Source organism: Thalassophryne amazonica, chromosome 10, assembly GCF_902500255.1.
Source record: "Thalassophryne amazonica chromosome 10, fThaAma1.1, whole genome shotgun sequence".
Taxonomy (NCBI): Eukaryota; Metazoa; Chordata; class Actinopteri; order Batrachoidiformes; family Batrachoididae; genus Thalassophryne; species Thalassophryne amazonica.
The window spans coordinates 46,644,924-46,660,293 of NC_047112.1; the positions used below are offsets into that span (position 1 = coordinate 46,644,924).

The 15,370-nt window shown below is 39.3% G+C and overlaps 1 protein-coding gene across 1 annotated transcript in view; it reads left to right on the forward strand.

Annotated features, from left to right (window-relative positions):
• The window catches only part of LOC117518727 (xyloside xylosyltransferase 1-like), a 70,008-nt gene that overhangs the window by 34,291 nt on the left and 20,347 nt on the right, over positions 1 to 15,370 (forward strand). The window contains 1 exon segment of the mRNA XM_034179949.1: positions 12,899 to 13,031. Within this exon segment, the coding sequence (XP_034035840.1) occupies positions 12,899 to 13,031 (133 nt within the window).

The following is a 15,370-nucleotide window of genomic DNA, read 5'->3' on the forward strand; positions in this document are numbered from 1 at the left end:
CCTGTGATGTCATAACGCAGAGGAAAAACACGGAAGTTTCACACTAGTGCGCCGCTGATTCTCATTACTGTAAGTTCTCATGTAAGCCCTCACGCTGAAAAATTTCAAGACTGACAGCAAACCAAGAACCCGTGCTTTCCAACAGTATGCTATATGTTGCATATATTACGGTAAAGTGCGTTCGGTGACTTTTGAAACGAGGGAAAAGTATGAAAAAGAGTGCAAAAGTGACAGAAAAGTACAGACAGCAAACATAAATGTAGTAATTTTTGAGGAAAAGGCAGGGTGTTAGTGTCATTTGTGAAGGTGTGCGTGCGTGTTTGTGTGGGTGTGCAGTTTATTTTAAGTGTGGCGCACAGCATTGTTCGCAACCCCTCCCCCCCGCCCTTCTTGTTTTTCTGCACCGGAGCAGTGTTGCCAGATATGAAATATGAAACTATCGTACCAAAACCTCAAAATTATCGTATTTTGGGAGAAATTATCGTACACAAACAAAATGCATACAACGTAGCTATTTTAGCGTTTTTTTTTTTTTAATTTACAAAGAATTTTATGTGACATTTTTAAACAGTAATTATAGTAATGGGGAAACTATGGCACAAAAAGAACGCAAATGCACAAGCAAATGCACTACCAGACTAGAAAGATTTTTTTTTCTGTGAAGGGACACAAACGTGTTAATTACCAGACTAGAAAGAGTCGAATTCAACCTCGAGGTCGCTGTCGTCATCCAATGCCACTTGTGCAGATTTTGTTGAACACAGAAAAAAATGTTGACACCTCCATAAGGAACTTTAACTTTTTTTTATTCTTCTTGTATATCTCTTTGCTCTTGTGTTTTGTTCGTTTGTTATTGCATTTGTTGAAATAAAGTTTCAAAAAAAAAAAAAGATGTTGGTTGGGGAATCTTCCTGTCACGGCAGAGATTGGATGGGAACTCATTACTTTGTATGGAGAGGGGGCGGGCTTTCAAATGACTGTCCCGGTCGCCCAAAGCCAGCATTTGATGCCGCCTGAGTGCAACACCTGCAAAATGATTCTTGGGTGTCAGAGAGAGATGCGTGTTTGGGCAACCAACTGAAATTATCGTACATATTGGATTTTTTCCCATTATTGATCGTACATTTATTGATCGTACATCGTACAGAGGGCAAAACTATCGTACAAATACGATAATTATCGTACATCTGGCAACACTGCACCGGAGCCACCCATCCTCTGCGCTCTGGACCTCCCACTTTACAAATTAAGCACTGCCTGCCACGAGATGCGCTTTGTTTACGTCCATGTGAGAAGAACGTGAGCTAATGAAATTGCAACATGGGTAACCCTGTCACTCTGGCACGTCGAAAACACAAAACGTGACGACTAAAATTATAGTATCGAGTTCGCAAAAAAATAGTGAATGATTTTGTTATATAAAAAAAATTCTAAATATTGGTAGGGACTATTTTGCCATCCCAAAATATTGGTTGTGACTTGTCCCTATGGTCCATATGCAAACCTACGCCCCTGGATGGCAATCACCCAGGCAGAGAACCAGTCCGTCTGCATTCTGAAAAGCATCCACCTACAGCAGGGGTGGCCAAGTTCGGTCCTCGAGGGCCACATTCCTGACACCCTTAGTTGTCTCCCTGCTCCAACACACCTGAATCCAAAGAAAGACTCGTTACCAGACTTTTAATGAGTCTTTCATTGGATTCAGGTGTGTTGGAGCAGGGAGACAACTAAGAGTGTCAGGAATGTGGCTCTCGAGGACCGAACTTGGCCACCCCTGACCTACAGTATTTGCTGTAGCCAGTTAAAACATGTGTGGCCTTGGTTTTTTCCAGTTCCTGGGGTCATCAACAATGGCCACCTGCTTACTTGATGAACACACATACTGCCTTTTAAAATATCAACACACACAGACTGACAAAAGGCTGTGCTCCCATGTATATCAGACATTATTCTTGGTGTATTGGCATCATATTGTGATCTGTGTTATCTCATAATTGTACTTTTACCATTTTTCCAAGCTGCTCTATCTCACCGGATTTGTTTGGTTAAATCCAAGGGACACCATATTGTGTACAGGCTATTTTTGAAGTGTTCTCGAGGAATAGCTGTGAAATTTACAGCCCATGATGACTGTAGCCACAAGGCTTCAAACAGCATTTCATTGTCTCACCATCAGTCTTCGAAGGGTCAGACATGAACCTGTTCACAGGAGCTCTGCCATATTTAATTATAATGTTCCTGAGAAATACTCTGGAAAAACGTTAGATGTTTTTTCCACCCTCTGCACTTCCCTGGAGATGTCATCAACCTGTTGTGACTTGACTGTCTTCCACAACATGTCATTTTCTACCTGGTAGGAATAACGTTGCTAATGTGGGAATTACTTTACTGAAGTGACACAGTGGTGCCTGAAATTAACCAGTAGTTGTCACACTTGTTATGGTCATGATTCGGTTCTGTATTGATCAACTTCTGGAGCTCAGGAGAAAAATTAGTTGCTGCATCAAGTGATCCTGCAAACTCGTGTTCATATTATTTTATCTGCTCTTACGTGACCTCTCACTAGTATGCTGATAGAGTAGGGCTAGGCTGATTAAAATGGAAGTGGAGAGGGTCTCACGGTCAGGGGTGCAATGATACTCTTGTTCCACGATTCGATACAAATCATGATGTACAATTACATCGCTGTTCATGCTAATTATGGAGAGCGATCTAGGTAATCTGTGGTTGATGCTTAACTTGAAAGAAGCAAATTATTCTGAAGTATAAATTGTAATCCTTGATGCTATATTTCCTATTTATATAGTTTATAAATTTATGGTTCTTCTGCAAGAGGTCATTATTTCTTCTGTGTAGTGGTTGCCTTTTCATAGTATGATTATACTCATTTAAAAAAACAAATCTATTTCATACAGGCTTCATGATACGATTATCAGGCACCCCGACTCACAATTCTGCAGTTCAAGCTTGCAGTCGAAAGAAGAAGCAGTCCATTTTCCTGAAATATTTGTCCCATTTGGGCTTAATAGAGACATAATTGTGGCCTCTTATTCATCAAAATTTTCCAACATTTTGGTTTTGTTGTTTCACCACACTATGGTCTGAATTTCACTACATTTTACAGCTCTCAATTATACTGCACCTGTGGTTGATGCAGGTATTGCAGTGTGATGCCACTGTTAATTTTGGAAGGTATATATTTAATTTTATTTAAAGAATGCTTGAATCCAAAGCGTGTGAGATCTCATGTAGTTATGTTCCCACAGTTAAATAGTTTTTTCTTTTATAATACAGCATCGATAACTAGTCATGTCAAACTAAGTGCCAACAATTTGCAATCCAAACAGCTGCGTAAATAATAAGGCATGAATACACAAATTTGGATTGTTAATGTCTGTGCCCGACACCCATGCACACAAATGTTGGACAATAGAGTAGGCCTGTCAAAAACAAATTTTTCTGGACATAAATTGCCTAAGACAATATTGCAATATTCTGTAAATCACAAAATTATTGTCACTGTTATTTTTAGACAATTTTATGCCACTTATGATATACCGTAATGATGCAACTACATCCTTTCAAACACTGGTTTTTCAGCTGTGTTGAATGGCTGCAACGCTTTAATTATAAAATCGTTACACTGTTTGTGCGCCATTTTATGCCATCTTGTTTATATTTGCATTGTCGGGCAAACGCATCCTTAATAGCAAACTGTCGGTGGTCTCTCCACTTCCATCTGCTGGTTTTATTCCTATTTGGGAAAACTGGATGGGATGGTGATGTTTAAGGTGCGTTTTCAGGCGTTGAGTTCTTGCTTCAGTGTGAAATGTTCCCACACCGGAGCTGTGGAATTAGGCTTTGAAACCAAGTTCCTGTACTTTCTGGCTTCAAAACCTTCTGCAGTTAACTTGGCTGGCTGTTTGCTGTGGCACGTTGTTCACTGTCTGTACACTGAAAAAAAAAAAAAAACAACCTAAAAAGTTGTGCAGGTTCAAATGCCTTCTCACCTCCTATCAGCTGATTAAGTTATTTGAACCTAAGTTAGATAAACTCTAACTTAAGTTCAAACAACGTAATTCATTCAGATGTTACCAACTGAAGTAATTCATTTAGGTTGGTTCAGCTATTCTCTTTTTTCAGTGTAGTTCCTCACACTCAGCCCGGGGTGTGTGTGTGTGTGTGTGTGTGTGTGTGTGTGTGTGTGTGTGTGTGTGTGTGTGTGTGTGTGTGTGTGTGTGTGTGTGTGTGTGTGAGGCGCTGCACACACAACGTGCTGAGCCCACAGCCCCCACCTCCTGCAGACGGCAGATTGAGAGGGACACAAATGGCATGACTCGCTGGATTGTTGACATCAAATGTGCATGTAAAGGGCGATATATTGAGGCGAGCAAGATGATCGTGTTCATCTTTTGAATCTAAATATATTGATTATCATTACAGGTCTACAATGAAGTCCAGACATGCAGGTCAGGTAATTTGGTGACTCTCATTTTCCTCTAAGTGTGCATGGGTGTGGATTTTGACACTTGAGGTGTATGCAGTGGTGGGCACAGCTAACCAACAAGTTAGCTTCGATAACCGTTAATCCGCTAACTGAAAAGTTAACTTTTATAAAGCTCAACTGATAAATCCTTTAAAAATTTAGCAGATGTTACAAATAAAAGCTAAACCGATAACTTTCGGTATTGACTTCAGTACACCAAAGAGTCAGCACTTCTGTCTCAGATCGGACTTCTCTCAGCAAAAGAGACCTGGTGATCAGAGAGAAAGGAGAGAGGAAAAAACAAATAAAAAATTCTCTTCACACCATACAGACCTTATAACCATAAGTCAAAACTGTCTGCCCGTGCAAGACTCCAAGTGCACAGGCAGACAGTTTTGACTTATGGTTATAATTTTAAACAAACTAATTTTGGATAAAGTTATTGAAATTAACATCACGTCTGTCATTTTACAAAGTGAAAATATCAGCTATATGTTTGTTTTAAAGTAATGCACTAATTTTGAAGGTTTTAGCATTTAGACACACATGCTGCATTGCATTATGGGTACATTAGTTTCCTGATGTCAGTGGTTGGCTGGTCGGTATAACACAGCTACTGAAACGTGTGGTGGGTTTTACAAATAAATCTGTATTTGTAAATTTGTAATATTTTTCATTTATAGTTAAAAAAAAAAAAAAAAAAAGGCAATTTGAAAACTGAAAATTCTGTTTAAGTCCATCACTTTTAGTGAATGTGTGGCTGCTCACACTGCCATCTACTGGCAGTGTTCATGGCAGTGTGTTTCAAATTGCCATTTTTTTTTTTTTTTTTTTTTTACAAATGAAAAAAAAACACTGGACTATATTTGTGACACATCATCTTGAGATATGTAAGAACACATGGTAAAAATATGAATATGATGTCAATTACTTTCATTGCCATCTAGGGTGCAGAAAATGAGTGTATATTTTGAAGATAGTTCAAAATCAGCCTATTTCCAACAACTGTAGATTTGGCTCCAAACAACCTGATTTATAATTTGACTGTATAGCTATGCTGTAACACATAAATCAGTGTGCAAAAATTTGACTTCTAAAACTAAATTTTGACACATTGATTTTTGAAGTCAGAAATATGACCAATATGTCTAATTTTGGACTTGCAACTGTCTTCAGGCCTTCATGAAAAGCAGATCACACTAGATAGACTAAAACGGACTCAATTTGCCCACTCTACACGAAATGGTAGCCCTAAATGAGCAGTTTCACATCTGTGAATTTTATAGCGAATGAGTTATTAATGTCTAAAGTTGGAAAAAAACACCTTTTTCACAAAATGTGAAAAATACACTAAAATTTGCTAGGGCTGTGAGGAAGCTTAGACTCAACACCATATTTGCCACACATCATCTTGTGATATGGAAGAACACATGGCAAAAATATGAATGTGATGCTCAGACACGCACATTGCCATCTGCGGTGCAGAAAATATTTTGAAGCTCGTTCGAAGTCAGCAGATTTCTAATGACTATAGATTTTGCTCCAAACAAACATTTATTTGATTTGACTGTACAGATATGCTGTAACACATCATAAATCATGGTGCAAAAAATTAGAATGACATAGCTAGTGTTTTTCTGTGATTTGTCAGAAATCAGAAATATGAAGGACATGTCAAATTTTGGGTTTGCTACCGTTTTGAAGCCTTTGTAGACCATACAGTATAGACCAAAACATACTCAATCTTCCCACTCTATGCCAAAAGGTAGCCCAGGGTGAGCAGTTTCACACTGTGAAGCTAACAGCAAGCTCGGTATTACCATCTAAAGTTGGTACAAGCACCATTTTTGCAAAATGTGAAAAATTCACCAACATTTCCTGGGGCTATAACTTCAAAACGTTTGAAGATACAGACCTAGCCTAATATTTGGCACTTCATCCTAAGTTTGGAATGTGAGAGACATATCAAATTGACAGAACAGGGCTGAGGAGTGACCTAGGAAATATTTTAAAACTGGGTGATTTGACATTTCCCCCTGAATAAATATGTCCTCTTTATTAAAATGAACTGTATTTTTGCAACATATTCCAAAAAAAAAAAAAAAAAACCTGCATTATGATGCTTGGATTTCCAGTAGAAACCAAATTGTCTGTTTTGTGAAATTTGAAAGGCACTATAGCTTTAAGGTCAAATTCTGAATAAATGTTTGTAAAATAATTGTGCATAAAGTTGAGCTGCTAAATCATAAAGTGCACATAGAGTTACTTTGAGTTAATACTCTGCAAATACAGTCTATCTTGTTTATGGTGGATAAAATCACAGGAGTATCCAGGATATTCAGGCCCTCATCTGTTCATTGTTCCAGCGTCCTGTGTTTTGCTTGTTGGCATAGTAATGAATGGATGGGAAACGCTCATGAATGATGTGCCATGGGCACAAAGCAATTATTGAACGTGTCAAAATTTAGGTTGCCGGTTTGTGTTGAAACAAGTGATAGAAAAAGAAAACTCAGGAAGACTGCAATGACCTGTTTTTTGTGCTTTCCAAACAAGGAAGCAGTGCATCACAATGCCTTCATGCATCAACAAAGAGGAGTTCAGGGGAACAGTCAGCGCTGTTTGTACTAACAGGGTTTAACTAGTGAGGGTACAACAGGAAGAGGGTCTTTAGCTGTCACCATACTGATTGATCTACTCTCTGCAGCTTTATGTTCAAGAATGCACTCAGGTTCTGCTTCTTTTGTCGGCGCTGATACAAAATAATGAGCACGTATTTCATATTTATTAGGAGAGAGCATATCTCACCCGTGTTGGCCTCTCTTCATTGGCTTCCTGTTAATTCTAGAATAGAATTTAAAATTCTTCTTCTTACTTATAAGGTTTTGAATAATCAGGTCCCATCTTATCTTAGGGACCTCGTAGTACCATATCACCCTAATAGAGCGCTTCGCTCTCAGACTGCAGGCTTACTTGTAGTTCCTAGGGTTTGTAAGAGTAGAATGGGAGGCAGAGCCTTCAGCTTTCAGGCTCCTCTCCTGTGGAACCAGCTCCCAATTCAGATCAGGGAGACAGATACCCTCTCTACTTTTAAGATTAGGCTTAAAACTTTCCTTTTCGCTAAGGCTTATAGTTAGGGCTGGATCGGGTGACCCTGGACTATCCCTTGGTTATGCTGCTTTAGACGTAGACTGTGGGGGGGTTCCCATGATGTACTGTTTCTTTCTCTTTTTGCTCTGTATGCATCACTCCGCATTTAATCATTAGTGATCGATCTCTGCCCCCCTCCACAGCATGTCTTTTTCCTGGTTCTTTCCCTCAGCCCCAACCAGTCTCAGCAGAAGACTGCCCCTCCCTGAGCCTGGTTCTGCTGGAGGTTTCTTCCTGTTAAGAGGGAGTTTTTCCTTCCCACTGTTGCCAAGTGCTTGCTCACAGGGGGTCGTTTTGACCGTTGGGGTTTTTCATAATTATTGTATGGCCTTGCCTTACAATATAAAGCGCCTTGGGGCAACTGTTTGTTGTGATTTGGCGCTATATAAAAAAAAAGTTGATTGATTGATTGATTGATTGATTCTTCCTGAGAGTGAGGTTGCTGCATAATATGCAGTGTCAAATATTTTATATGTACATCAAGTTCCAGTCATACATAGAGTTTCCCGTGTTCCTGTGTACAGCTTGGAAAACAAAAATGACATCGCTAACTGCTTCACAGTCCCATGTCCACACCACAGCTGTCCTGTTGCGATTGCTAAGCCGTCATCGCTTCCTCTTCAAGCCTTCATGGTCACACACTTGCAAAATTGGATAAAGTTGTTGGGCTTTCTGGTCAATGCATGTAAAAATAGGAGGACATTAAACACTGTAAACAATGGGACCAGAAAGCAATGAATTCTGGGTCAGTGTTTGCTGTATGTGGTAGGAAGAATTGGGGTGTCATTATATCACCAGGGCTCAGTTTCATAAAGCAGTGTAGTCTTTTAGTCTGTTAAACTTAGTCGACTACAGCTAGTCACCCAACATTATCCATCTAATCTCCGTTTCCCAAAACATGTAGATTAGCCATCTTACCTTGGTCGACGGGCATAATGGCCCCATGCATGCACTTGCCAAGAAACTTCTCCAGTGCACGACAGTTTTGTTTATTTTTGGGTTGGTTGTTGTCATGAACTATGTACAGTGGGGGTAAAAAAAAAAGTATTTAGTCAGTCCCTGATTGTGCAAGTTCTCCTACTTAGAAAGATGGGAGAGGTCTATTTTCATCATAGGTACACTTCAACTATGAGAGACAAAATGAGGAAAAAAAAATCCAGGAGATCACATTGTAAGATTTTTAAAGAATGTATTTGTAAATTATGGTGGAAAATAAGTATTTGGTCACCCACAAACAAGCAAGATTTCTGGCTCTCACAGACCTGTAACTTCTTCTTTAAGAAGCTCTTCTGTCCTCCACCTGTTACCTGTATTAATGGCACCTGTTGGAACTTGTTATCTGTATAAAAGACACCTGTCCACAACCTCAAACAGTCAGATTTTAAACTCGACCATGGCCAAGACCAAAGAGCTGTCGAAGGACACTAGGAAGAAAATTGTAGATGTGCACCAGGTTGGGAAGAGTAAATCTACAATAGTCAAGCAGGTTGGTGTGAATAAATCAACTGTGGGAGCAATTGTAAGAAAATGGAAGACATACAAGACCATTGATAATCTCCCTCAATCTGCGGCTCCACGCAAGATGTCATCCCGTGGGGTCAAAATGATCATGAGAATGGTGACCAAAACTCCCAGAACTACATGGAGGGACCTGAGGAATGACCTGCAGAGAGCTGGGACCAAAGCAACAAAGGCTACACACTACGCAGAGAGGGATTCAAACCCTGCAGTGCCAGGTGTGTCCCCCTGCTTAAGCCAGTATGTATCCAGGTCTGTCTGAAGTTTGCTAGAGAGCATATGGATGATCCAGAAGAGGATTGGGAGAATATCATGTGGTCAGATGAAATCAAAATAGAACTTTTTGGTAAAACTCAACTCATGTTTGGAGGAAGAAGAATGCTGAGTTGCAACACCATATCTACTGTGAAGCATGGGGGTGGAAACATCATGCTTTGGGGCTGTTTTTCTGCTAAGGGGACAGGACGACTCATCCATGTTAAGGGGAGAATGAATCATGCGAAGAATGATTCATTCTCCATGGTCATTCTTCATGGGAAGAATGAATCATTCATCAAGAATGAACCATGTATTGTGACATTTTAAGCCAAAACCTCCTTCCTTCAGTGAGAGCATTGAAGATGCAGCGTGACTGGGTCTTCCAGCATGACAATGATCCCAAACACACCGCTCAGACAACAAAGGCGTGGCTCCGTAAAAAGCATTTCAAGGTCCTGGAGTGGCCAAGCCAGTCTCCAAACGTCAACCCCATAGAAAATTTGTTGAGGGAATTGAAAGTCCGTGTTGCCCAGCGACAGCCCCAAAGCATCAGTGCTCTAGAGGAGATCTGCATGGAGGAATGGGCCAAAATACCAGCTACAGTGTGTGCAAACCTGGTGAAGACTTACAGGAAACGTTTGACCTCTGTCATTGCCAACAAAGATTATGTTACAAAGTATTGAGTTGAATTTTTGTTATTGACCAAATACTTAGTTTCCACCATAATTTACAAATAAATTCTTTAAAAATCCTACAATGTGATTTCCTGGAATTTTTTTCTCATTTTGTCTCTCATAGTTGAAGTGTACCTATGGTGAAAATTACAGACCTCTCTCACCTTTCTAAGTAGGAGAAGCTGCACAATCAGGGACTGACTAAATACTTTTTTACCCCACTGTAGCCTTTGTTTCGTTAACTGGCTTTATTAACATTTACGGACCCATACAAACTGCAGAATGATGTGCTTAGCTCTTAGTTTAGCAGTTCCACTCTTCAGTTTGTTCTTCTACACCTCTGTCAAGCCTTTTTGTGCACACAACCTTGTTCTGCGTAACAGCGGCGCCCGGTGGCTAATGTGAGAACTGTCACAAACACATAAGTCGTCTGCTGCAACCATGGACAAAAGAGGAGGAAGCTCTCCTTTTGAAGGAATACAAGCGACATAGAGGTGCTCTTGAGTGCTCCACCACGTACAACCCCTGGCAAAAATTATGGAATCACCGGCCTCGGAGGATGTTCATTCAGTTGTTTAATTTTGTAGAAAAGCAGATCACAGACATGACACAAAACTAAAGTCATTTCAAATGGCAACTTTCTGGCTTTAAGAAACACTATAAGAAATCAGGAAAAAAAATTGTGGCAGTCAGTAACGGTTACTTTTTTAGACCAAGCAGAGGGAAAAAAATATGGAATCACTCAATTCTAAGGAAAAAATTATGGAATCATGAAAAACAAAAGAACGCTCCAACACATCACTAGTATTTTGTTGCACCACCTCTGGCTTTTATAACAGCTTGCAGTCTCTGAGGCATGGACTTAATGAGTGACAAACAGTACTCTTCATCAATCTGGCTCCAACTTTCTCTGATTGCTGTTGCCAGATCAGCTTGCAGGTTGGAGCCTTGTCATGGACCATTTTCTTGAACTTCCACCAAAGATTTTCAATTGGATTAAGATCCGGACTATTTGCAGGCCATGACATTGACCCTATGTGTCTTTTTGCAAGGAACATTTTCACAGTTTTTGCTCTATGGCAAGATGCATTATCATCTTGGAAAATGATTTCATCATCCCCAAACATCCTTTCAATTGATGGGATAAGAAAAGTGTCCAAAATAGCAACCTAAACTTGTGCATTTATTGATGATGTAATGACAGCCATCTCCCCAGTGCCTTTACCTGACATGCAGCCCCATATCATCAGTGACTGTGGAAATTTACATGTTCTCTTCAGGCAGTCATCTTTATAAATCTCATTGGAACGGGACCAAACAAAAGTTCCAGCATCATCACCTTGCCCAATGCAGATTCGAGATTCATCACTGAATATGACTTTCATCAAGTCATCCACAGTCCACGATTGCTTTTCTTTAGCCCATTGTAACCTTGTTTTTTTCTGTTTAGGTGTTAATGATGGCTTTTGTTTAGCTTTCTGTATGTAAATCCCATTTGCTTTAGGCGGTTTCTTACAGTTTGGTCACAGACGTTGACTCCAGTTTCCTCCCATTTGTTCCTCATTTGTTTTGTTGTGCATTTTCGATTTTTGAGACATATTGCTTTAAGTTTTCTGTCTTGACGGACGCTTTGATGTCTTCCTTGGTCTACCAGTATGTTTGCCTTTAACGACCTTCCCATGTTGTTTGTATTTGGTCCAGAGTTTAGACACAGCTGACTGTGAACAACCAACATCTTTTGCAACATTGCGTGATGATTTACCCTCTTTTAAGAGTTTGGTTATCCTCTCCTTTGTTTCAATTGACATCTCTTGTGTTGGAGCCATGATTCATGTCAGTCCACTTGGTGCAACAGCTCTCCAAGGTGTGATCACTCCTTTTTAGATGCAGACTAATGAGCAGATCTGATTTGATGCAGGTGTTAGTTTTTGGGATGAAAATTTACAGGGTGATTCCATAATTTATTCCTCAGAATTGAGTGAGTCCATATTTTTTTCCCTCTGCTTGGTCTAAAAAAGTAACCATTACTGACTGCCACAATTTTTTTTTCCTTATCGTTATAGTTTCCCGTTTCTTATAGTGTTTCTTAAAGCCGGAAAGTTGCCATTTGAAATGACTTTAGTTTTGTGTCATGTCTGTGATCTGCTTTTTTTCTACAAAATTAAACAACTGAATGAACATCCTCCGAGGCCGCTGATTCCATAATTATTGCCAGGGGTTGTACATGATAGCCACCATTTTTTGAGGTAAGATACTGAAGGTTTGTCGACTAAAAGAAGATTAGCCTCTTCTGTACCAGCCTCAAAACCTGAGTCAGGTAACGCAAAACTTTAGCCGACTAAGCACTTTGTGCAGCAATTCACATCAAAAATTAGTCAACTTAGTGAGTTTATTCAACTAAATAAGATTAGACTGCTTTATGAAACAGGGCCCAGGTGTTATGAAGTGTTATGCTTCATTTGCCCTTTCTGGTGTTGAAATATAATAAAAAGTGAATTGCTTACTGTCAGTGCAGCATCTGTATGTGCACCACTTGTTTTCAAAGTACTTTCTTCTATACAGTCAGTCAATAACAACATTACAATATTTTGTGGCATCTTTGGGTTTTAGGAAATCGTTGCGTGGTAGGAAACAAAAGATATCTAAACTTTGGCCAACAGAAGTTTGTGCTGGCTGTTTTTCTCAAACTGATGAATAACACCCCCCACCCATCACCACCACCACACACACACACACACACACACACACACACACACACACCTTTGCCATGTTCCTGTCTCATAATTAATGTGCTCTTTGACTTATTTTCTTTCAGGTCTGACACGTATAGTGCAACTTGACTTGGACATGAAATATAGGACAAACATCAGGGATCTTTTCCAGGAATTTGACCACTTTCCTCCAGGTGTGGTAATCGGCATCACCAGAGAGATGCAGCCAGTTTACAGGTAAGCACTGCTGATTAGTCATGCTCTTTAGCAGTTTAGATTTAGTTAAAATAAAAATATGAATTCATTGTAATTATCAAATGTGCAAATGATTATAAAGCAAAATTACAAATTCATTACTTAGATATTATATATTACCTATTTCTAGCAAACTACCCACCCTATGGATGGGAACTTTACTAGGTGTAGATTGTGAATGCTGAAATCATATATCCTGGAACGGAATTGTCATCCTCATTTTGTCATTATCCTGTTATATGATAGTCATATGTCAATATGACAGTCATATGTCAAATATCGATAATATCGATACCAATGTTGGTATTGATAATGAGATATACTTTATGTACTTTATATACTTTAATAATTTTCTTTATATACTTTAATAATGATAGATACCGATGTAATGAGATTGCTACTTTAGTTTCAGTGTCTCTCATGTATGTACTGCCACATTCAGAAAAGTGCACTGAGGGGGAGAAATACATTTTTGTAATTTGTCCTGAACACATATTCTACTTGAAATTCTGTTTGTTTTGTAACATTTGTTGTGGAGTGGTAATATTGTACACTTTTTTAGGAAAAAATCCAGAAAAGAAGTGCAATGAAGGGACAAATTTTATTAATTTTTTGTCTTTTAGTTTCTGAACTCTCTGAAAGAAAGAATTTAATTTCTTCGCAAATGATAATTTTGTTCACTTTGTTTACTTAAGAAAAAATCCAGACATGACAAATTATGGCGAAAATAGTTTTGTTACTGTTCTATTGTTTCTGAACAAAAACCTTTATTATGGTAATAAAGTATTTATTTACCTATACACTTTGCACTATACACTAATTAATAATCTAAGGGGGGGGGGGGGGGGGGGGACTTAAAAGGTCATGAAAATTCATTCAGATTTAGCGATTTGACGATGCATCCACTTTAATTATTAAACTGACTGTGGGTAATTTATGTTCTTCTGGAGAGGTGATGGTCTAGTGGTTAAGCGTTGGGCTTGAGAGCAGAGGAGCCTCGGTTCAAATCCCAGCCTGACAAGGTCCTTAATCCCCTCGTTGCTCCCGGTGTATAGTGAGCGCCTTGTATGGCAGCACCCTCACATCGGGGTGAATGTGAGGCAATATTTGTAAAGCGCTTTGAGCATCTGATGCAGATGGAAAAGCACTATATAAATGCAGTCCATTTACCATTTAGTTTTTAGTAATGCTCAATGTACCTTCATGCTGACCGTGGCTGACACTGTCTGGGTTGACGGCTGCGTTTACTGACAGGGTGAGAACAGCAAGTACAAGTCGATTGAACAGCAGCCAGAAAATGGTTGGCGTAGCCACAAACTGAGGAACAAGGGAGACAATATTTCCTTCCATAAGTAAGTGGTTTTGGTTATTCTTGTTACTTTGTCTGTGACATTTGGTTGATTAAAAGGTGCATGTTTCCTGCCGTGCCTGTGCCGTCTGAGGACACGGACCATTAACTTATTAACTTCACTTATGTCGAGTTGATATTTTCTCCTGCTAGACCGATGTCTAGTTAGAATACTTGTCGTTAGTGATTAAAATTGTTCAACAAGACCGACTTTTTTTTTTATAACAAGCCATTGCTCACAGATTATAATGACCCGCAGTGTGGTGCTCACAGTCCCACCCACACAGAGATGTGCATCCACACCACTGACTTCATGAATGAAACTTGGCCAATAAAGGATAACTGTGTAAAAATACAACCCCAATTCCAATGAAGTTAGGACGTTGTGTGAAATGTAAATAAAAACACAATACAATGATTTGCAAATCCTTTTCAACCTATATTCAATTGAATACACTGCAAATACAAGATATTTAATGTTCAAACTGATGAACCTTTTGTTTTTGTGCAAATATTTGCTCATTTTGAAATGGATGCCTGCAACACATTTCAAAAAAGCTGTGACAGGGCAACAAAAGACAGAAAGTTGATGAATGCTCAAAGAACACCACCTGTTTGGAACATTTCACAGGTGAACAGGTTAATTGGAAACAGGTGAGTGTCATGATTGGGTATAAAAGGGGCACCCGAAAAGGCTCAGTCATTCAGAAGCAAAGACGGGGTGAGGATCACCACTTTGTGAACAACTGTGTGAAAAAATAGTCCAACAGTTTAAGAACAATGTTTCTCAATGTTCAATTGCAAGGAATTTAGGGATTCCATCACCTACAGTCCATAATATAATCAGAAGTTTCAGAGAATCTGGGGAACTTTCTACACATAGACGGCAAGGCCAAAAACCAACAATGGATGCCCATGACCTTCGATCCCTCAGGCAGCACTGCATTAACAACCAATATCATTGTGTAAAGGA